Source organism: Agelaius phoeniceus, chromosome 2 (genome assembly GCF_051311805.1).
Source record: "Agelaius phoeniceus isolate bAgePho1 chromosome 2, bAgePho1.hap1, whole genome shotgun sequence".
NCBI lineage: Eukaryota > Metazoa > Chordata > Aves > Passeriformes > Icteridae > Agelaius > Agelaius phoeniceus.
The window spans coordinates 75,779,018-75,802,568 of record NC_135266.1 but is presented as its reverse complement, the minus strand read 5'-3'; the positions used below and the strand labels follow the sequence as shown (position 1 = coordinate 75,802,568).

At 40.5% G+C, this 23,551-nt stretch overlaps 2 protein-coding genes and 1 long non-coding RNA gene across 7 annotated transcripts in view; 2 read left to right on the top strand and 1 right to left on the bottom strand.

The window, feature by feature from the left end:
* Positions 1-1,227: 1,227 nt before the first annotated feature.
* On the bottom strand, positions 1,228-23,489 carry KBTBD3 (kelch repeat and BTB domain containing 3). 4 transcript variants are annotated; one of them, XM_077173942.1, is made up of 4 exons: positions 23,350-23,474; positions 11,163-11,295; positions 9,638-9,879; positions 1,228-6,836 (listed from the first exon to the last, which is right to left on the bottom strand). In XM_077173942.1, exons 3-4 carry the CDS (start codon positions 9,859-9,861, stop codon positions 5,216-5,218), a joined length of 1,845 nt encoding a protein of 614 aa, XP_077030057.1. In that variant the 5' UTR covers positions 9,862-9,879; positions 11,163-11,295; positions 23,350-23,474; the 3' UTR covers positions 1,228-5,215. The 4 variants fall into 4 exon arrangements, with proteins under 4 accessions (XP_077030057.1, XP_077030056.1, XP_077030058.1 ...); XM_077173941.1 differs by lacking the exon at positions 11,163-11,295 and having other exon boundaries at positions 23,350-23,489; XM_077173943.1 differs by lacking the exons at positions 11,163-11,295; positions 23,350-23,474 and adding an exon at positions 10,955-11,154.
* Positions 15,095-22,305, top strand: LOC143693365 (uncharacterized). Its single transcript, XR_013180970.1, has 3 exons — positions 15,095-15,651; positions 18,010-18,083; positions 19,159-22,305. It is a non-coding gene; the product is annotated as an uncharacterized LOC143693365 (long non-coding RNA).
* AASDHPPT (aminoadipate-semialdehyde dehydrogenase-phosphopantetheinyl transferase) overlaps positions 22,947-23,551 on the top strand; it is a 31,881-nt gene continuing 31,276 nt past the window's right edge. The window contains exon 1 of one of the 2 annotated variants that reach the window (XM_077173945.1): positions 22,947-23,482. In XM_077173945.1, the coding sequence (XP_077030060.1) occupies positions 23,135-23,482 (348 nt within the window). In that variant the 5' untranslated portion in view covers positions 22,947-23,134. The remainder of the gene's footprint in view (positions 23,483-23,551) is intronic. The other variant, XM_054655132.2, reaches the window with a different exon arrangement.

Genomic DNA, 23,551 nt, shown 5'->3' with positions numbered 1-23,551 from the left:
ATTATACCTTGTTGAATGTCCTTCTTTTATTGTGAAAGACAAACCCACTAAATATGATTAGTATTCCTAGAATAATTTTAACTAGGAATCATATTATTTCCTAGAGTAGCTATGCACATAAACCTAGCTCTACTTTCTCCCAGAATTGTTACTCTACTTTTATGGAGGCTGTTAATGACTGGTGAAAAATCCTGGTGTATAACAGATTCCTCCAACAAAAATCTTTGGTCCTCCTTCATTTATGTGAACCGACTTGATTTTATGTGTAATTTATGTGTATTTTAATAATTAAATCCAGATTCTTTCTTCCTTGCTTTTGATGACAGGAAGAAAATCCCTACCATATGGTCTACTTCAGACACAAACTGTTTAAGTCCATGGTGAATTCCCTGGATCTGTAGAACATACATATACAGTTTACTTTTGATTGTGCACAGGGTTATGCAACTTAAGCTCTCAGATTTGGTCTGTGAATCCCTTCATTGTTCAATATAAGCTTTTAATATTGTGAATGCTGCTGGAATGCTTGGTACATGTCTCCAAAAGGCTTTTGCTAGTTGAAAGGGTATTGGGGCAAAGGCCTTAGAGTGTTGGAAAGTTAATTTGTATTGCTGTAACTCTAATCTATCTATAGAGGAGTCTCAGGGTTACAGAATTTTAAGTTTTGGAAGGATACAAGACAACACTGGGCTCTGTCACTTTGTATTGATGCCATTTCTGCAAGCCTTAGCATGCAAATTTTGGACTCTGTAGCTTTTTTTTCCTTCTGTATAAAGCTCCTTCTACTAGTATGGAAGGTCCATTTCAGTAACAATAAACACCCAATTATCTGCAATACTTAAACCTGTATATCAATCTGATCTAATTTTAAAAAATTATACCATTTTAAATGAGTACCTTACAATGGTAAACTTAAGAACTTTTCAGCAGACAATTAAAATTAGCATGGGAACAGTAATTCAGTATGCAAAGGAAATACAAATACAAGGTCCAAGGATAATTATAAACCCCCCTCATGGCAGTTTTCATCCATGCTAACTGCATTCTTGGTTATGGTATTCAAAATGTTCTCCAACTGAAGGGAAACAAACAAACCAACAAACCCCAAAAGAGATTACCTGCATTAGAAACACTGTAGAATCTCTGCAGTTTAAAACTCACTGGAAAAAAAAAAAAAAAAAGAAAAAGAAAAAAAAAAGAAAAAAAAAGAGAGAGACCCAAGAAGGATTCAGTTGCTCAGTGCTTTATTTCACAAAAGAATGAACATCTCAGCAAATGTGTAGTATCATACTTTCCACATATCAGCAGAGCCCAGGCAGCAGCGAAATGTTACTGTTCTCTATGCTTTACTGGCTGTTAGAAGGAAAAAAGTAAATTGAGCATAATGCTCAACTATAAATATTGTCAAATATATCCCTGTTTTCAGTGTGTTTTAATTAAAATAGATCTTATGCTGCCTCCTGTTGGTCACCTACAAACAGAAACATCTAAAATTAATCTCCACATTAGGAACTGCAGTCAGCACATTCTATAGCCTATACCTTACCTACTACCCTTTACTAACCAGAGGAGGTAAACAGTTTTCTTCACTGAGTAATACCATAAATAAATCTGACCCAGAAAATCTACTCAATTTTGTGAATATAACGAATTTTTAACAGCAGTAAACCGACTTACTACAAATGTATTTAGAATATAGAAAACAGATTAATTAGTCCTTAAATAATAATCATCAGGTCTGTGCAAACATAATCAATAAAACACCTGAATAATTGATATTTATTATAACAACTAAACCAGTATGGTAACATTACCAAAGTGCCATAACATTTTGATAGCATTCTTTAAAAATTAAGATTATCCAATATAATCATCACTGGATAATAAACTCCCACATACAATATATATTATCTTCGTGTATATTATACTGGTCATGCTTATAATGTATTCTGTGACATAAAATAGAATACTATTAGAAATGTTTTGGTTACATCATTTAAGTGCAAATAGTAGAATATAATTTTACATGCATTTTGTATGTTTAAACATCACTCTATTTAAGTGAGAACATACATAGTCGTTAATCTAGTTACTATTTTTAGAGGAAGGTACTTTTTCATAAAGCTTTGATTCAAAGAGCTTTGGAAAGTCATAAAAGATTTTTAAAAACTCACTTTGCATTAATTTTGTGACTTTTGTTTTTAATTGCATAAATGCTCTGTAGACTGAAAAATCTGTTTGATCCAGACTACAACAGTTACTCAAGCAAATAATTCTTTTTTTTTGTGAAGTTCACTGAGAATTCTTACATCTTTAGCAATTAATCACAGAGTTTGGAACATAGGTCCTTTCTTCTGTGATAAAGCCTTGTTTTTAAACATGACTTCCTAACACTTCTGCTTCTTCTGCATTCAGTTCTGCTACCAGATTTAATACTTTGTATGTGGAAATGTGGCAAATGATCCTTTTTCCTTCTGTGAGAGCTGTAGTACAGGTTTACCTGCCTAGCTGCAGAAAATCAGTACCATTTCACAGTAACTTTTCTGTAAGCAATACTAGAAAGTAACTGACATTACTACATTATTTCCTGATCACTGAGTAAGAGCTCAACTCCCTGTGAAATCCATGAATGATTTTTCAGACTGGGAACTGACATTAGTTCCTGCACAAGTATAGTGTAGAATATTAAAGAAGCATGTCTATTTTCCCAATTCAGCTACAGTCAGTTTTCACTATCTATAATTCCTCTCTACTGAGGAATTTCTTACATACGTCATTGCTCTGTCTGATGTCAGATGCCAGAGTCTTCTAGCAAGTAGCTGGGTGGAAGACTGCCAAAAAGATCTGCTGTAGGCAAAAACTTAGAGGAAAGAGCATCACCTGAATGACTCACTCGCTTGCAGTTTATGTGACCCAGCAATCCGGTCATGACAGTGGCAATTAAAACACCCTTGCAAATCTCTAGTCTCTTTCAATTTGCATAGCTATTTATACCCATGTACTACGGGCATATTATGTCACTTCTCTCAATGCATAAATTGTATACTCATATTACTCAGGTATAAACACAACACAAATACATAAGCAAAGGTGAATTGGGGCTTTTATTCCAATGATGTGACAAGTTGCAATAATTAATGGTTAATGAAGTCTCTATGCTACCCTGAGTAGCTTCATTAAAACTAAAACTACCATTTTCCTATGTGTTTGGTTTTTTCCTATTGTTTCAGTAAGTAGGAATAGTATTCTTCTTCTCTCTACTCAATACATTTGCTTTGCACTAACAAAAAGTAGTTGTGTCCCAATATAAAAATACTTGCATTTCTGCAAGGTGATTGTAGAGGTTACCTAGCTACGTTTAGTTAAAATACGGAGACTTATTATGAAAAAAAACCAAAATAAATGGGGAAGTTGCCTGAAATACTGTAGCAAGCTACTTACTTCTACAGAACTGACACACATATTAATATACAGAAATTACTGAGTGGAAGGGTCCTGCTCTCTTCCAAATGTACATGATTTTATTTTACATGCTTATGAAAATTGCTATGATGAATGTTATCTAAATTTGTAAGGGTATCTCATAACAAATTACAGAGTCAGTCACAGAATCAGAACCTTCCATTGTTTACTGTTTAAAACAGAAGCCTGTTCTAGGCAATATTAAGCTTTAAGCATTAATATTCAGCTTGGGTTTTACAAAAAGTACATGCAGTAGTGATGTGATAATGAACTTACCACAGTTGTCTCAAGACATATGAAAGATGTCTCTGATGCCTCACTAAATTTTATTCATTATTTAAACTTCTTGAAAAGATGTGATTAAATGTTTAGAATCATTATTTTTGTCTGGCAGAAGACAACCTTACTACTTTCACAACACTTACAGGGAACATAAGGGCTCTCAGTGTCTTATCTGGATACCTGGTAAGAAAGGAAATTCTCAGGCTGTGGAAGAATCCAAATTAATTTATGAAACCTAGCTAATTTCAGTGTCCTCCTATCAGAAAGAAGACTGACTTTGTAAGCATGAGATCAAATTTACTTCAGAATATATGGCTAGACTAATATTAGCACTAAAAGTCCATTACAATTTTAACATTATCATAGCTGACTATTTAAAGTTTATCAAGCAATATATTGTGTAGTGTTAACTGTGTAATATTTTAACATCTAAAAAATACAATGAAGTTCAACATAAAGTGTTTGAATTAATTTAAGCCACAAGAGATGATTTCTCACCTCAGAAATACTATTTACTATTGACTTTTAATATGGGGGTGTAGTTTTGTAACTTTGTATTTGATGTATGACAAGATACAAACTTTTCCCATAGTTAACGGAAGCAACAGCTACGGTTCAGTTTACAGCTTGCTGCTATAAGCAGCCTAGTGACTGCTTAGTAGGTAGCACTGAAGACTTCAGAGATGAAAACTTCTGATAGAAAACACCCTGAAGTGTTCTTTCTTTAGTTAGCAACATGACTGAAGCAAAGATATCACATGAATCATCTGTCCTGTAGAAATCTTACCTACCCTGCAGTATGTTATTGAAGTTTACTTTGCCACAGTTAATGGCATGGAAACAGAAAATAAAGCTACTACTAAGGCACAAGGATGGAGAAAACTGGCAAAACTGAAGAGCTGAAGTAAGATGCCAGGAATTATCAGTCTCTTCAAGTTAGATACCTGGTTTTAATATGTGAAGGTCACTTTGGCTCTTGTCCTTGCTAAGGTCATTGTGATAAGATAAAGCTGACAATGAATTCCTCTTACAGGTTTATGAACATAGAAAATCTGAATAACACTAATGAAAATGTCTTTTAAACTTCAGTTACATAGGGAAAACAGTATCACAGTCAGTTTTCTCATTTAGCAATTTCTCTATTGGGACAACTGTGAATATTACAGAAATAATGACACATATTACACAACTAATTCCTCATAAATATTCTTTTTGGAAAATTAATATAATTTTGAAAATTATTCTAATAATTACAGAGAAGAGTTGTATATAAAATTAAGTATATAATACTGTCTGTATAACGACTAGCATGAATGACATTTTAATGGAGTCTTCCAAAAGCAATCCTACAGCATTTAATCGAAACTGAAAATTTAAACAAATAAGTACATATTTCTCCATCTGTAAACTAATACTTAAAAACTATTCTACAATTTGTGCATTTAAATAGACTCTTTTTAACTTGGGAGTTTCAAAATTCTCCAGAGCAAATCGTCAGTACAGGTGACCAGGGGTCCCTATATTTATTAAACTGAATGACCTGACAGTAAAACTCAGTTAAGGCTCTTGGCATTGGCGAAACTTCTTCCCACTCAGACCTACTACTGTGGTAGACTTGAACTTCATCTGTGATTTCTTCTGGAGCATAATCACCACCTAGTATATAAATTTTGTCTTCTGTCCCAACTGCCCCTGCATTAAAGCCAGCGCATTCAAAAGATCCTTCCCCTTTCCAAACACAGGTTTCTGGGCAAAAACTGTAAACCTTGTAGGTGGAGAGATCACATATGTACAATGTGCAGTTCACTGGAACAGCTTTGATTAGAGTTGCATGGAAAAACTGCCCAAATTCTGCTACAAGCTCAGACCACTGATCAGTCATAGCATTATACTTAAAGAAACAGTCAAGGGATGGATTAAAGGCATCAGTAATCTCTACTTCTGAGCCAAGGACATAAATTATATTCTGGCATGCACTTGCTTCCGGATAGTAGATACCTCTTGGTAACTGGCTTACAGATTTCCAGTCTTTGGAAAGAGGGTTATAGGATTCTACATCCAAAAGACTCCGAGTTTCTTGAGCTCCTCTGGTCTTTCCACCTATCACAAAGAGCTGATTTAAGGTTACAACAGATGTGTGCATTGTCCTCGGTTTTTTCATAGCTGACACTATGGAGAATTCATTGCTGACTGGGCAGTAGCACCAGGTTTGGTCAGTGGCATCATGAAACGGTTCAGCAATATGAAGCCTGACAGTCCTATAACAATTACCCTTGCATCCTCCAGTTATAAATATTTTTTCTCCATAGCTAGACAAACTTGACCCTGGCAGATCAATCATGTGTGTATGTGGTAGTTCTTTCCATTTATCGGTTTTGATGTTGTAGCAGAACGTATGTCTGTTTTCTCCATCTTCATCAGTTTTATGAACGAATATATATTTTTCTGTTGTTGAAGGACGTGCATCTGGAAACAATCCACTGAAGTTCTGCACACTTTTAACGGCATCATTGATTATTACTGAGCAATTAGCACTCTTAAGTAAGTGCTCTTCAGAATGCAGAAAGTCCTGCAAAGTCTTTTCAGGTAACTGGTGTAATCTCACTTTTTTAATCAAATTAGGCAGGTATTTCTGCCGTGTTTCTAAGTTGTGTTTGGTCCATTGGAGGACAGCTTTCAACACTGATTCTTCCTCAGGGACATCTAGTTCATCAGCCTCGAGGCATTTTTGTAATATCTCAAAATTCATGTCCAAGAAGTCACTCGATCTGAGCAGCAATGAAAAGTGGTGTTGTACAAAATCTAGTGCATGATCAAACAAGCGGACAGACCCATAACTTTCTGATAGAGAAAGCAACTGTAAGCAATTCACAAGATCAATACTTTTTATTAGGAAGTCACTGCAAGCTTTGGAAAGGAGTGAAACTTGAAGAAATGACGACAGTTGGAACAGCATTTCCACATTATCATTGGTTATCTCTGTTTTTCCTGTGTAAGCATAATCAAGAAAAGCTTTCACTGCCTTGGGTGATAGGTTACTAATAGTAACATTGCCATCATCCCGTTCTTTCATATTAACTTCAAACATGGCTCTGTGAATAGAATACAGAAGATATACACACAAATTAAAGATTTAGCAAACAGATCAGAATACTGATGTGGAAGGAGACAATTACAGGCACTTAATAATGTGGGCTGGTCTAAAATCGGTCTAAATTGTGGAAGTTCTTATATGAACAATGAAATTACTTGGTGTGTTTGAAGAAAAAAAATATTGGTGATAAGAACATATTCAATGTGATGGCTTAACAAAATCATAGCAGCACCTATGTTTCGTATGCATTTTCACAAATGGTGATGAAGTCTGCAGCTCTCAGCATGAGAGAATATGTGAAATATTTCAGGACAGCATCAGTTTCAACTTTGGGAAAGAAAGCCTGATTTAAAAAAATACACAGTAAAAAAGCCCCATGAGTTAGGTCATGCAATGTGGATGAGTACATAAAATTATGTGGAAAAAAACCCCCTTCCAAATTGCAGGCTGAGCAAATGGCCAGACAGATGATGGGTGTAGTCTTCAGAAATAAAAGTAGGTAAGGGATAAATGAGGAGAAAAAACACAAGGAAACTTAATTCTTGCTTTAGAGCTGAAGAGAGATGTATGAGCACAAGCCAATGTCAGAGAAAAAATGAGATTTTGATATGATTGCATGATATAATGAAACTGTGCAGAAAGTAGATTGTGACTGAATACAAAGATGATGGTTGAAATTGCGGAATGAACTATTGACCAGGAGATTTGTGGAAATTTTATTACCAGTTTAACTGCTTTATTCTAACTATGTAATTACATTTAACTCTTTCACACAATCTAACACGGCAAGATAAAATAATTAGTTTTACAAGCGGTAAGTGCAAGCAACAGAACAGTGCTGCAATATCCCTTGCTCTACCCTTCCAGAGACTAAGCCTCAAGCTAGGATAGCAGTGGCTTCTGAATATGACACAAGATAATAAGGGAGGAAGAGTTTGATAAATCATCAAATGCAAAGCAGAGAATCTGGAAATTAATAGATCATAGTTAATTCATACTAAAAAAAGTGTTATAGTTCAGTTATACACTTAGTATCTCTGTTGCATGGGATTTTTGAAATCTCGGTTTTTTCTGAAGCCAAAGAGGAAAAAAAACCATCCCTGTGTATAGCACATACTCCTTGGGATGTGAACACCTGGTAAAGGAGGAACTTGTCTGACTTCCCGAACAAGAACACAAAATTACAGTAAGACAACTGTGTCCCAAAGACCTCTTTGCATACTAAGTGATAATGCTTATAATCCTTTGCTCATTAACCCATGAGCTATGAAAGCTCTAATTCGGGAGTAAAATAGCAACTGAACAATACTAATAGAAGAAGAGCAATGTAGGCAAAGGCTTTGACTCTTAAAGCTAACAAGTGAGGATCAAAATGTTGCTGATTATTCGGTTTACACAATGAAGCCAAAACTAAGAGAAGTCCAAAGGCCAAGGAAGACAAAAGGTGTTCCATTTCAAAATGTTTGTAGTGGACCTAGGTACTTTTTATTCCTTGAAGGTAAAAAATGGGCCTTGCATTGCAGGATGACTTATGAACCTGATGGCTGCTATTATCTACCATATCAACCATTATGAGCAGGGAGAGATCTCTCCTGGCAGATTTTAATCTGAAGAGTCTGTAGGTAATGAAAAGGACACACACGTTTCCATGTGCTTAACTTCAGTTCTAAAAACTACCACTGGAAGCTATTTCATCCTAGTATTTCTTTCTACCAGATCATCTCGGTGCTGTCAAGCAGTTAAAGACAAATGAAAGTAGTCTTATGGGTCAGAGAAAAAAAACAAATCTGCTCCTACAGTGGAGAAAGTGCTCATTTCATCCACATTTCTTCTTTTTTTCAGTAATTATTAGAACACATCTAGCTATCTTCTGTCATACATGGCAGACTCACTTAGACCATGGGATGTTCCAGGACATTTGAAAATAACACTCACCTATCTATGGGCAACTGAATTGAGGCTATTAACTCATTCCCAAGAGTCCATTTTTTCATTGTTAGAGTCTTAGTTTTGTTTTTAGTAAACTCTATTCAGAAACACCTTCAGTGTGGAACTGCAAGTTTGAACCTTTCTAATAAAAAGGTTAGCAAGGCTTATTTATAAATTAATATTCTGTATGTGAATGAAGATTGTCCCTTAAGAATACACAGCTTTAAGCACAGGAAGGAAGATCCATTTCATGCTGAAAGGCTGAAATCTCTAGTTTAGGAAAAATATGCATATCTATTTAAATACCTCTGAAGACAATTTCTACAATATTGACCACTCTTCTTGGACAAACAAAAACCAGTTCCATTCCAAAGTTATGTACAATTTATCCACAATTGCTCAGTACAAGATGTATTTGTAATCAATCATTTCACAACATGAATGTGTCAAAGTACATAGACTATCATATAAAAATTGATATAAAAACTGAAACAATATCCTTGCAGACCTTCAAGTACTGATACAGGCAACAGGTAACTCTTAAACATACATAACCTGTGTCAGTTCAACCTAACAGCAGAATCACACATTTATGATTTGAAACTTGCATTACAGAGTTTCAACTGCAGTCGGAATCTGATTCATAAAGTCCTCATGGCTTTCTGAAAATACTAAGAGCTGTATCTCACATACCCCTAAAAGGATGTTTGAATGCTGTGCTCAAAACTCTGCAGATATATGTAAATTGTGATAATTTTTTTAACTTTTGGTTTGTTTGGTTGGGTTTTTTTTAATTCTATTCCCTCCCTCCTTCCCTCCCAGAGAACTTAGAATCTATTTCCTGCAAACTCACACCAAAATTAGGTTTACCTGAAAAAATCACTGCATGCTGCCAGTACGCAACGATGACAGGGAATTATTTCATCTTTCACACGAATTTTAAAATCAAAAAATATATTTTGTTCTCTGAACTTTTGTAGTACTTTTAGAATTTGTTGTCCATGACCTTCAGCCACTAAGGAATTGATTTTATTTTCAGGAACAGAAATTCCATTGCAAATAGGTCTGCTAATGTAATCCCGTTGATTGGCCATGTTTTCTTCAATCTATTCCTGAAATGGAAAAATAAGTCATTGATTCTACAGTCTTATCATTAAAAAAAACAAACTAAATCAATACACCATAAAACAAACAAAGAAGTTCCCAGCATTGAATTTAGTTTGTGTATCATATGCACAGTTAGAAATTTGTGTTACAAGTGACTTTGATAATACTACTACTTTGTAAAATATATTCATATGGCAAATTTTGTAAAGTAGATTATCTGCCATATATCAGAGAACAATTCTACAGATAATACCCACCTGTAAGAATTTTTTTAATAAAGTCCACGGGAAGCACATCAAGGAGTGTGTTTAATTGTCAATTAAGAGAAAGACTAGTCCTAGGCGTACCCTCAAAAAACCCCAAATTTTTACAATTTGATGTAAAATTAAGATGGAAAAAGAAAACTTAGTTACATATTTTACATTCCAAAAGGCTGATCACTCTACATCTTGTAGTGGAAGGGAGACAGAGGCTATTAGACTGCATCCTAAGTGGATTCCCATGAGGCATTCTGGACTGCAATAATGGCATACAAACAACACCAAGAGCCTGGCTGAATAACAGGATTGCTGGGGCTTACCAAACAGGGTCATTTAGAGACAGTTTTTTGACAGTGCACCTTTGAGTGCTTAGTCAATTGAAACTGATTTTGTCATGTACCTCTAGTCGTGTTAGGAAGCTTTGTGTTTGCCCACCCTAAGGTTCATTTACAGTGGCGTAAATTAACTGGCTTTAGAACACATTTAAATTTAAGACCATCTCCCTTTCAGCAGCCAAGTTTTTCTCTGGTGAAAATCCCTACACTGAAGTTTTTTTCTATGGTAAATTGGTTTGAACTGTTTTTTACAATGAAAATATTTTATACCACTTTGTCAATATAAAGAAACTTCAAACATGATTATATTTTATTTACACCTATTTAAAGAGCTATTTATTTATTGCAGATGCATAAATTGCCCTTACTGAAAATCTGAGTCAAGACTGCCTATTTTAAAACTTAAAGAAACATTCCAATTTTTTTTTATTCCAGGATTTTGCTTCCACAATTCCAATTAAAATCAGTAACAGATAATGGCCCACCTGAATTGACAGGGGACAAAATATTCCAAACAAAACCCAGAAACAAGAAAATACTGGTTTTGGTTTTTAATTTTCTAAAAAGGCTCATCTGATGACACGATATATTCAGCAGAAACTAAACCATCAGGCAGTCTTCTTCATGTGAGGTACTTTCACAGCAGACTGATCTATACTTTATCTAGTCAGGTAGCTCCAACCACAAATAGACCTCCATGTCTCCTGGAAGAGAAGAGATCCAGTGATCTTGCTGCCAGCACTGGAACCCTTGGAGCAGGCATCTTCTCCTTCCCATGGCCAGACAATTTCAACGTATTCACTCTTTCCATTCTAAGCCTGAGAAACTAGGAAAATACAGAAGAACAAGACCACCATTTATTCTGATAATGTATGGCCTCATAAACCCCAATTCCATAAATCATGAAACTTTTTCGTATGGTAGAATTCTCTAGAATACCTTTTTCTTATGAATTTAAAAGCCTGCTCCTCAAAAGGCTGAATCTTCAAAAGCAGAGTTGCTTCAATAACATTAGTTTCCCACATTTGAATGAAACTTTTTTTAAAAAGAAAGTGAATTTCAAAGTTTATTTGGCATCACATCAAATAACACTTCTTCTAAAAGAAACATAAACCTTTCTGCAAAATTCTAGAACTGACAATTGATACTAGACATCTTTCTCCACTTACATGTAATTTCTATAGCAAGCTCCAACCTACAATGTGCTTTCTGATGATAAAATTACCAATTTCAGTAATATTCGTATTTGTATTATGAACATGGAAACATCTACTGTAATCAAGTCAAACTATGCTATTTTAGGCAAGACATCATATGATCACTTTCATAGAAGCAATCAATGTTTCAGAAAGTTTTCTTTTATCACACTATTACCACAAAAACTCTATTCCAGTACATTGGTGTAGACTGTAAACCTCTTAATTACACATCAATTTATTAATGCTTACGTATATTTGTTCTTCTGTTAAAATTGTTATTTGACTTAATTTTCCTTTGTATATTTATTCATTCTTACAATTATCAAGAGTATTGATATCCTGTCTCAACTTTCATTAGAATGAATAATTGTCAAACTTTCCAAGGTCCACTTATAAGGCTGAATTTCTGGGTTTCCTTATTGCTTGCAGTTTTCTCTTTACTCTGGTTTGATCCTAAATTTCTTTCACTGATACATGATTTGTTGTACAACATTATGGTTCAGACGTCATTACTGTCTCACTAGACCAATTTCCAAGTCATCTAGTGCATCCTAATCCTAATCTCTAATAGCAGTATTTCATAATTTTCTAAAAAGCAAAATTCAGCAGTGTATCTTTAATGTTTTTGTCCACAATTAAGGAATATAGTAATGAACAGTGTGCAGTGACTTAGCCTAATTCACCCTTCTCTCTATTAAAAAAATACATATTAATAAATTTAATTTCTAGCTGTCTTGTAGCCAATTCCTGACTTGCTTTATAATTTTGGTATTAATGTAATACTTCACTGAATCTGCTGATGATTTTAGAGCCCTTCAAACTCTCTTAACAATTCAGCTAAAACTTGGTATGTTAAACAAGGCATTTATAATTATTTCATGCATTCTTCTACAAAGCCATATTAATTATCAGTAGGGGATTTTATAAATATTTGATCAGTAGGGGTTTTTATAAATATTTGATAAAAGGGTAAGAAATGTAGGGGGTGCAGATATACGTGGAAGAGGTCTGCAGCTCAGGAATGCTGGGCAACACCCCTCCTTTTATTTCCTCCATAAACTCCCACAGGATTCCAATTACAAAGCCTGTCTTATTGTGGATTACCAAGAACCAAGCTCCAGTAAATGGTTCATTAGATCTAGGATCTCTTACTTTTCCTTTTTAAGACACGTCTGTGTGTTGTTCAGCAACCGGCCTTGCAGCCTCTCCTGGAACATGACACAAGTACTGCTGTACGTGATCCAATCTCTCACCACCTGGCAAAACCTCCCTGCTCCTCCTGGACCTTTACAGTCTTACACTGGCAAATGCCCCCTTAGCTATTAGCCTGCTTTTCTGAAAAAAAAAATGAAAAAACAACAAACCAACAACTGGTTGACAAAGACAACTGAAAATAATTCCAAAACTAAACTCCCCTAAAGTTAAAATTTAAACATTTGCCCTGGCTTCTTTTTATTGGATAACACCTGAAACACAAGGCCAGTTGGCTGCTACAGTGAAAACTGATAGAAACTTCACAGTTATTAAGGTCAACCCCATATAACACATGTGTGGGGGACATATATGTACCTCTCAAAACTATCTGTACAGGTGTCCAGTTGAGGGGCGAGATTCTGCATGCCTGACAGTCAAGTGGCAAGCAATGGCCAGTCTGTGTAAGGTCACAGAGCAGCGAGCAGTTGAACAGAAGGCTGTGGATATGTCAGGACCCAGGACATCCCTCTGGCTGTCCTGAGCAGCCAAGACCCCTGCCAGAGGTCTCAGAGACCCTGGCACAGAGCCCAAAATGACTGTGGTTTTGATTATGACCTGTGGAGCAAGTTACCAACCTTAGATGAAGATCTGCAAGCCAGGACAAATTAAGTAGAATGATAGTGAATTTATCATGAGGTGAAAAAGTAGATTTTGGGGTTTTTAGAATGGCGGTCCAAGGGGCAAGATGAAGGGATCTGGACGTGTCCACCCTTTTTCCTTCTTCTTCTTGGCCTCCATCTTCTGCTGTGATGTTGGCACTTTTAGATTGGTTTAGAGTAGAAGCTCACTGTCTCACATAGGCGATAGCAATTGGAAAGTAATTATAAACATTGTATACCTAGTTTTTAGTATAAAGACATAACACCACCCCGGGGGCAGGCAAAGTGCCTCTGACTGTCTTGCTGAGGGGACCTCAGCAGGACAGGAGAAAGAATTTTATAGATAAGATACAATAAATAACCTTTAGACAGAGAAATGAAGAGCTCTGACTCTTTCTTCAAGTGCCGGGCTGGGAAAAGGGACTTTCCAACTTTTCTCGGGGTCACTCTGACAAGCTAGAGGCCCTGACAGGGATAGTAAGCTACTTTTGCCCATTATGGCGGATGAAATAAGGGACAGCCTGAGAGCTCAGAGGGTAAGAGCATTCTTATGATCTGTCACAGAATCCAGTAATAAGGTTCCAGACCTCATTAGCTGCACTGTTTATAAGACCCCTCTGTTGTAGAAGCATAGAGTGGTTTGGGTTGGAAGGGCCATTAGGGATCACCTGGTTACAAGCCTTTGCCAGATTTAACACTGTCCTTTTCCCAGGACACTAAGGGATGGAGCAGTCTAGAACATAAAGAGCTCATTGACCCAGATGCCAGGTAACTACACTGAGAACTCTGATAAGACCATAGTCAAAATATGAGATATACATACATTCCTCTTAGTATCTAAGCATTTGTAAAAAGCTACTAGAAAGTGTTTAACTGACCTTGAATCCATGCAAACAGCTGCCAAAACATCACTGAATTTCTAGTGGAACTTTTCACTTCACCAATGCTAATGCTCCCTTTCCAAAGATATATGGAGGATGTAACATATCTGATTGTTTTTTAGTTAGCACCGTCAACAATCTTTAAGTGTTCTTATAATTCTGTACCTAGAAGACACTGAAATGTGTAATTTATTTTCTTATACTTTTCCTATGGGAAGTTCAAATGACCTTTAGACATGAATTTAATAACCTGGATATATGTTGAATCCTAGATATTATTCTAAGAGACTATAAACACAGAATACTGTTAAACTCATAAAGGAGACTGTTGTGGTGTGTTAAGTTGGTATGTTCCGTTCCCCCTATTTTGTAATGGCTCTGCCCTGGTTGCAAATGTATCCTCTCCTGAACCCCTCCCCGGTTTCCTTAGAAACCAATGTATCTCCTTCTGCCAGTTTCCCTGACTCCTCCCCGGTCTCCCTGGAGACCAATGTATCTTCTTCCAAACCCCACCCCAGTTGCCTGCCAGTCACTCTGCACCCCCACCTTTTTCTCTGGAACATTCTAGCTAGGGCGTTGAGTGATTGGCTCAGGGGCCGCGACCCCTCCCTTAGTTTGTCACTATTGGTATTTCTTCTATGTCAATCCCTTGTACCTCACTCCCCCCTGGATTCCCATTTGTTCCTGAACGGTTTCCACCCCTGCCTCCCACACCCTTTATAACCTGATGTAACCCTTCCCTCTTCCTCTTTGGTTCCTGGCCTTCCCTGAATTTATAATAAACCCGGACTAGCCGCAACTGAAGAGTGCTCTCTTCTTTCCTGCGGGCTGAAGCTTTAACATGACCACGTCCTCGCTCAAGGCAGCACTGCTACTATAACGTAGGGTGCTGACCTTAGGCGCTGTGCCTGACATTAAGGTCAGGATAGTGCCCCCCTGGCTGCAAGCAGTGCTGGCCTGCATGCCGGGATGTCTCTAGCCACGCCGCTTCAGTTCTGGCGCCCAACGTGGGGCCTGAGAGCAGCTTCTGGCCTCGCTTCGCCTGAGCGCATCGCCTGAGGGCGTCTACAGACCCCGCGGGCAGGATCACGAAAGTCTCACTGGCCGCCAAACTACCCCCAGTGGGAGCAGACCCAGTTCTAGTGGGTGGTGCTCCTGGGGGACCGGGAACGGCAGCTCCTCCTGCCCAAGGAGTCATTCACACTGCAGGACCCCTCGCTCCAGATTTCTTTTGGGCCCCATTGGATTTGTAAGTGCTTCTTCTTTTCTGCCCTGTCCTTTTAGCCCTTTTTATCCCTTTGCAGCACGGGTGGTGTCAAAGGTTTTTTTCTTCTCTCTCTTCGCTGTGCAGCTTTATACTTCTGACCGGGGCTGGTGTGGGGCTCTTCCTTATTTTCTTTTGCAATTTTTCTGGAATGGAGGGCGGTTTGGGTTGCACCATTTAAGATCCTTCGTCATGGGTGCTAGACTTTCTGCAACCCAAAAGAGAGCTTATACCCAGGTTGCGGGAATCCTTGCTGGGGGGGGGGGGGGGGGGGGGGGGCTTTAAAGTTCAAAAAAGGGAGTTACATAAGTTGATTAAATGGCTGTCTTCTCAATTTCCTGAAGTTTTCCCCGAACAAATATATGACCCTGATTTTTCGTATGGTGTCAATGTTAAATTACAAAATCCAGTTAGGTGAGGGGACTCCTCGTTAACAAATATAATTTATTGGGTTTCTCAAATTAGATCTATATTAAAATCAAGTTCAAAGTTGGGAAGACAGCCTTCGTTTTCTAGTTTGTGCCCCAGTTCTACCTCTACCCCTGCTCCTAGCCCTTTTCCCTCCCCTGTCTGTCCTAAAGTTGGGATTTTGAGAGGAGCAGCTTGCTCCAGGCCAGGCGCAGGGAGTCTATCATTCCCCTGGCTCCCCTCAAAGCTCCCAATCCCCCCGCCCTAGGAGTCCTGGCCAGACTCTCAGGGATCCCTTTCTTTCTCCCTCTTTCCCAGTTCACAAGCCCCCAGTTAGGAAACTCTTGGTTCGTTTCTGTCTCCCTCCACAAGCTGGCTCCCATGGAGTCCAAGATGGAGAGGTGGGAGTCCACATGGCTAAGGTGGGAAAAATCCCTTCTTCTCCCCACAATCCCTTTCAGTCCAGGAACAACCCCTTCCTGTCCCCAGACTCCTCCCAGTTTCCCTCCGCTCCTCCTCCCTTGTCAGCCCCTCCTATGACACTTCCCATTTCTCCTCCCCCCCCCCCCTTTTTATGAAGCTCTGGCCCCTATCTCCTCCCTAGGGGTGGAGACTTTAACATCTGACGTTTCTGCCCAGTCCTCCAGCCACTCCCCTTCCCCTTCCTCTCACCCTTCCGGTTCCCACGCTTTGGTGTCCGGGGGAGGGGGGGGGGGGGGGGGGGGGGGGCGGACCGGCAGACCTTGGAACCGGGGCCGGTTTCTATTCCATCTGCGGCTCTGGTCACATACCACCCAGAGAGGGAGTGGAGAGCCCAGGCCCAGTGGGTCCCCTTTCCCCACCACCAGATCAAAGAACTATGCAAGGCCCAAAAGGACTTCTCCCAGGAGAGTGAATACTTCTGGGGGATCCTGAGGGCCACGTTGTTGGAATCGGAGGTCACCCCCTTCGATCTCCGGTGCCTTTTTTCATGCCTCCTCAACCCCACGGAATTTGTGATGTGGGAGGAGGCATGGAAAAAGGAGGTGGTGGGGATCATTCCATCCCTGTAGGACGACCCCCGCACAGGACACGACCTAGATGGCAAGGTCATTTCCATCGACCACCTGTGCAGGACGGGGAACTGGGCAGACAGTCCCTCCCAGGCCAGAGCGATCCCCCCAGAGGTGTTAAGGGAAAACGCAAAGGCAGCAGAGAGAGCCTTCCTGGGGGTGCGGACAGCCGCCCCTCAAATTACGTATTCTAAGATCTTTCAAGGTGCAGACGAACCATTCATTGAGTTTGTGGACAGACTCTGCAGATCAATCGAAGTGCAGGTGCAGAGTGAGGAAACCAGAATAGAGATTCTGGAAGAGGTGGCATCCGCAAATGCCAACTTCACCTGCAGGGATGCCATTCTCAGTCTACCACTGGACCCTCCTCCCACTCTGCGCCTAATGCTTGAACCCTGTGCTCGAAAGGTCTCGTTACCATCAAGGGACTCCAATCAGAAGGTCAAACCACCATCTCATCATGCTGCTGCTGATTCTGCTGCCATGGACATTGCATCAGCAGAACAACGCACTCCCTCATCAGACCATCCACATCATCCTAACACTCCGGGACCGGCCCAGAAAAGGACCTCCCCATGCCACCTATGTGGGAAGCTGGGGCACTGGATGCCCGACTGTCCTTTGAGAAGGGAGTTCTATGAGTTTAAAAAGGGGCAAGGGCTCTGGGAGAATCCCCCGCCAAAAAACTAAGATCTGAGCGCAGTCCCCCCCTGCACTATGACAAAAATAAGGCGGGTTTGGTTCCATCTTGCGGGGAGGGGAAAGCAGGAGAACCGCCTGTTGCCATGACTGATTTTGACCATTACATACCAGGCTTGTCACGTTTATTACGCCTCCGATCTGTGCCTGTACTAACTACCTCTTCCAAAACCGTACCTTTCAGGCTGCAGCTGACGGAGCCTCTCCACCTAAAGGACTCCAATTTCTACCTGGTGACCGTGTGCCCAGAGTGCCCAGGTAACTGGGGACGGATCAGCTGTAAGTATGTAGTTGTCAGAGACACAAAGTTCACACCACTTGAGGTAAACATTGTCCCAGGTCTCTTAACGTCAGACCTGGGGCAGTTCTCTATCCGCCTGCACTGTGTCCACCCCCCCCCCCCCCCCCCCCCCCCCCCCCCTTCCTGCCCAAAGCCCAAATTATTGCGCAAGCTATTCCTGTGCCTGGGCTGACCTGGGTCCCAGGACTACCTTCCACACCATCTCAAGATGCACATCCTACGGTAGCCTGGGCTCAAGTTCTAGGGCAGGAGAAACCTAGAATAACATGGAGCTCTCGAGGCAGGAGAGACCAGAAACCTCTTAAGGGTCTACTGGACACAGGGGCAGATGTGACGATCATTCCTTCTCGGGAATGGCCATCGCATTGGGAATTGCAGGACGTGTCAGGTCACATTCGAGGTGTTGGGGGTTTACAATTGGCGAAACAATCAAAGAGCACTGTGCAAATTAAGGGGCCAGATGGGCAATTGGCCTCTATACGCCCATTTGTTTTGGACTACACGGAACCCCTGTGGGGGAGAGACCTCCTTGCCCAGTGGGGAGCCTGAATTGACCTTCCAGCGGCTCCCCAGGTTTTTTGGGCAGCGGTCACTGAGGGGCGCCCTACCTGGAAACTGAATTGGAAATTGGATAAACCAGTACAGGTAGCACAGTGGCCGCTCAACAAACAAAAATTGAAAGCGCTCAACAAGCTCGTCAAGGAGCAGCTACTTAAATGCAACCTGATGGAGACCATGTCAGAGTGGAACTCCCCAGTGTTTGTCATCAAAAAGCCAAACAAAGATAAGTGGCGGCTCCTTCACAACCTCCGCCAAATTAACAACATCATTGCAGATATGGGTCCTCTCCAACCAGGGATGCCATCCCCAACGATGCTCCCCTGAGACTGGAATTTGGCTGTTATAGACATAAGAGATTGTTTTTTCCAAATTCCTCTTCACCCGGATGATACCCCACGTTTTGCCTTCATGGTTCCTGCCATCAACCGTGGAGCCCCAAGTAAGCGCTACCATTGGCGTGTTCTTCCGCAGGGAATGAAGAACAGCCCTGTCATTTGCCAATGGTATGTTGCTTCCTTGCTGTCCCCAATACGTACAGCTGCTGAGGATGCCGTCATTTACCATTACATGGATGACATCCTCGTTTGTGCTCCGACTGATGACACTTACCCACGCGCTTGACCTGACAATCAATGCATTGGTTGCTGCAGGGTTCGAACTTCAGCAGGACAAAATTCAACGGATGCCACCTTGGAAGTACCTGGGTCTGGAGATAACTAGGCAGACCATTGTTCCGCAAAAATTGGCCATCAGAACTAACATTAAGGCCTTTGCAGATGTCCACCAGCTGTGTGGGTCTTTGAATTGGGTAAGGCCTTGGCTAGGAATACCAACTGATGACCTAGCCCCCCTTTTCAATTTACTGAAAGGGGGAGAGGAGCTCAGTTCTCCTAGGTCACTTATCCAGGAGGCACAGGCAGCACTGGAGAAAATCCAAGGGTCCATTTTGGCCAGGCAGGCCCACAGATACCAACCGGGCCTGCCGTTCAGGTTTGTGATTCTAGGAAAGTTGCCACACCTCCATGGGGTGATTTTTCAATGGGACGATTCTATCAAGGGCAAGGACCAAGGCTCGGGGGACCCTCTCTTGATCATAGACTGGGTTTTCCTGAGCCATCATAGGTCCAAAAGAATGACACAGCCATCAGAGCTGGTGGCAGAACTGATCTGAAAGGCAAGATCATGGATCAGGGAGCTGGCTGGTAGTGACTTCGACTGCATTCACATCCCTGTCAAATTGGAATCGGGTCAATTCAAAAAGAGAACTTTTGATGAACTGCTTGAAACTAATGAGATGTTAGAGTTTGCTCTGGACAGTTACACCGGCCAAATTCCTGTCAATCGGCCAGCCCATAAATTGTTTAATCAAGATGTTCAATTCTCCTTGTCATTAAAAAGAATTCAGAGTCGGACCCCTTTGAAAGCACTGACTGTGTTTACTGACGCGTCTGGAGCATCCCACAAGTCTGTTATGACTTGGAAGGATCCTCAAACTCAGCGCTGGGAGGCTGATGTTGCCAAGGTGGAAGGATCACCTCAGGTAGCTGAGTTGGATGCAGTCGTCAAGGCTTTCGAGAGGTTCTCTAGCACAACAGAGCTGTGCTACAGCACTCGCCAATTAAAAAAAATTAAATCTTTGTACTTCATAGCAGGTAACTTATGAGAAATAAATTGTTCTTCAATGGAACATTGTGTTTATTACATGGCCTTTTCCCAGCTTGGATCATATGTCTTACTAGGGACCAGGATTTTAAAAAAGGGAAATCTAAGAGCTGGTATTTTACAGAACACTTTATGCACCTAGGATGAAAGAATTAAACACAGTGAAGATGAAGAAATTGTATAGATTTCTCTAGAGAACTTTCAGGGGGTGTTTTCCATACAAAATTTAATGGCACATTAATATGTGTTTTGAAAAGTTCAAGATCAGCATTCTAAGATCTAATATTAAAATATTGTATTATTGAGTCTACTGTATGCCCATCAAGATGATTTGCTATTTTCATTCCTTGTCCGTTCAAAAGGAGAGAAATTAATAACTTCCTTTTAAAGAAGTTTTAAAGATACCACTCTACACTATGCATCTAATTTACATTCACTAAGATGAGTATGAGTGGAACACATATCTGTAGGATTTGGTGACACCTCTAATGAACTAAAAAGACTGACTAAAAAGCCAAGAGTCATTTAAAATGTAATTAAACTATAAATACTGAATACAAGTTCTGTGCTTTTATATTCCATTAATGTGTTGATTGTCACTGATTGCCTAAGATTGAAAACACTAAGAGAATTCCAAGCTCCTGCCTGGAAATTTCAATGCAACTGAGTCTCACAGGTTTTTCATAAATAACTGAACTTCAAAGGAAAATCATAGTCAGTCAAACATTTCAGCAAGAAAAAAAATAAAAGCACAGGACCTGTTGAGACATTTAATCCACAAAAATGACATTTATCAATAATAAATGTTGGGATAATATTCTCAGATTGAAAGGTGACACAGAGACTTTAAAGCTTTGTATTCTTTAGAAGTGATTAAAAAAAATCGACATGGAAAAAAACCTAGCATGGTATCAGTAGGAAGTAAGGAAATTGCAGTAATTCCTGGAGGCATTTCCAAAGTGGAAGATTCCCACTCTGCAAGCAGTGATTATTAAGTGCATGTTCCCTGATAAACACATGAACCCATTAAGATAAAGCAGTAATCCCTTAAAAGAAGTAAAACTGGCTGGACTTTCTCTTAAAATTAAATTTCTCCAATTCATCAAGTTACTTTGCAAATTATTCCCTTAGCCAAAAAAGATCAAGAACTATAATTTTGATGAAAAAAATGGAATTAAAATGACACACTGTACTTCTAATTCTGAAAATAACTGCAAATTCTGTAAAAGAAAATGACAGCTTTTAATGGCTTCTGTAGTCTGTCACTTTTGCATGTGATTAAAATGTGGGTTTTTTCAAAACATGCATGCAATATTGAGCATCTTTAGAGATTAATTTAGCATACCTTATTATAATAGCATGTTCTACTCAAAAATGTGGGTTTATATGAATACATCCATAATTATATTACATATTATACAAGGCATCTTGAGCTTCAGATTGCACTTACACAAGAAGCTCATTTAAAAAAAAAAAACCATCCACTAGTGAAAAAAAGTGCTACATGTTTAAATCTCTTAAGTAGAGAGCATATCAGTCAAACCAGAGGAGTTTTTTTTTTTTTGGAACTAGGTAAGATCCACAATTCATTAGTATTATAATCTATCAGTAACTAAATATACAAACTGCCAAAATTTTCTCATCAAAGTGCACAGAATACAATGTTAGAAATGTAAGCCTCAGCTACAGTTTGATATCAGTGAAGAGTATTTTCCTGATTTTTTTTCTTGACTGTGTAAAATCCTCCTCTGCTGTCAGTTAACTTTGTCTATGGGTTTGGATAATGCATCAGATTATGCCATTCCTTGCTTCGTTAAATCATGGAGAAAAACAGGAATAATATTTTGAAATAAGTCAAATACCCAATTGATTCCTTGATTAAACATGTTTTATTCAATGTTACTTCTGTGTTTAAAATATTTTGCAAAGACCAATCTATACTCAGCTATAACTGAGACTTATGCTGGACAGAAAGACCTTCTGGCCTGTGCACAAACAGCAGTTTTCCATATTAACAGTGAGCTAGCAACAGTGAACAACAACAAAAAAGGAGGATTTTTTTTTCAGCATTTTTGCATCATTTGTACATGGTCAATAGAGGATGGATGAAGTGCAAGTATTTCTAAAGGCAAGCAACATGAAAGGTTGTAAATTTTTAAATAGGCCCCAGTTTTTTAGCTATGGCTCAACTCCAGAACCAAAGGGCAAACAAATTTATTACCTTTTGAGGATTTACAGATGGACTATTATTGAGGAAAAAGGGGAATCCAGTTGACAACCATTGGAATTCTTAACAGAACAATCAGCACGGGATACAAGAGGCTTTTGTTTGCACAGATCCTTAGGAGCCAGAACCCCGCTAGAGTGATGCAGCGCGCTGCATCTGCTCTCGGGACAACCAGCTCCTCTTTATAGTCAATAAAAGGTAAACAGAGCCCAGCCCGCTGCGACAGCTCTACCAGGGGCCCGGAGGGCTCTCCAGCGGGACGGATGCGCTGACGGCGACACCTCAGCAGGATGCGCTGCTGGCAGAGATGGGCCGCGCATCACCTGTCCGCAACGGGGCGCGCTGCCATTAAGAACCACCTCCCCCGGACCCCTTCGAGGGCATAACCACCTCCCAGTGCCTCACAGGGCCGAGGGAAGCGGAATTTAGAGGGCAGCTACGTTCCCTGTGCCACGGCCAGGGTTATCTGACATCCCTAGCCCCGCAGAAGAAGCGGCCGCCATCGCCCCCGCCCCGCCCGCCGCGGAGAGGGCAGCGCCGGCAGCGCCCCTACTGCGCATGCTCAGGCCGCCCGCGCCTGCGCCCCGCGGCGGCTCCGTTCATTCTAAGGGAGGACTAATTCTGACAGGACGGGCGGGATGGGGCAAAGGGATCCCCTTCCCTCACAGCGCGACCCGGCCGCGGCATGCGGCGCTCCCCGCCACTGCCGCCTCTCCGCAGGCGGCGACGCGCCAGTCCCCCCTGAGCGCTCCCTCCGAGCAGCGCACACCCACCTGCAGCCAACACCCGCAGCTCACCGACCGCTCTAGCCCACCCTCCGCAGCAGCCACGCCGGCAGATTGGCTCCTTCCGGCATCATTCTCCTGCTCCTTGCACTCGGAATGGCTCTGCCGGCCGCCACTCCAGGTGAGGGCCCGCCCACCTGTCCTCGCTGACGACACCGCGGGTGCCGCTCCGCCGCAGGCACCGCCTTTC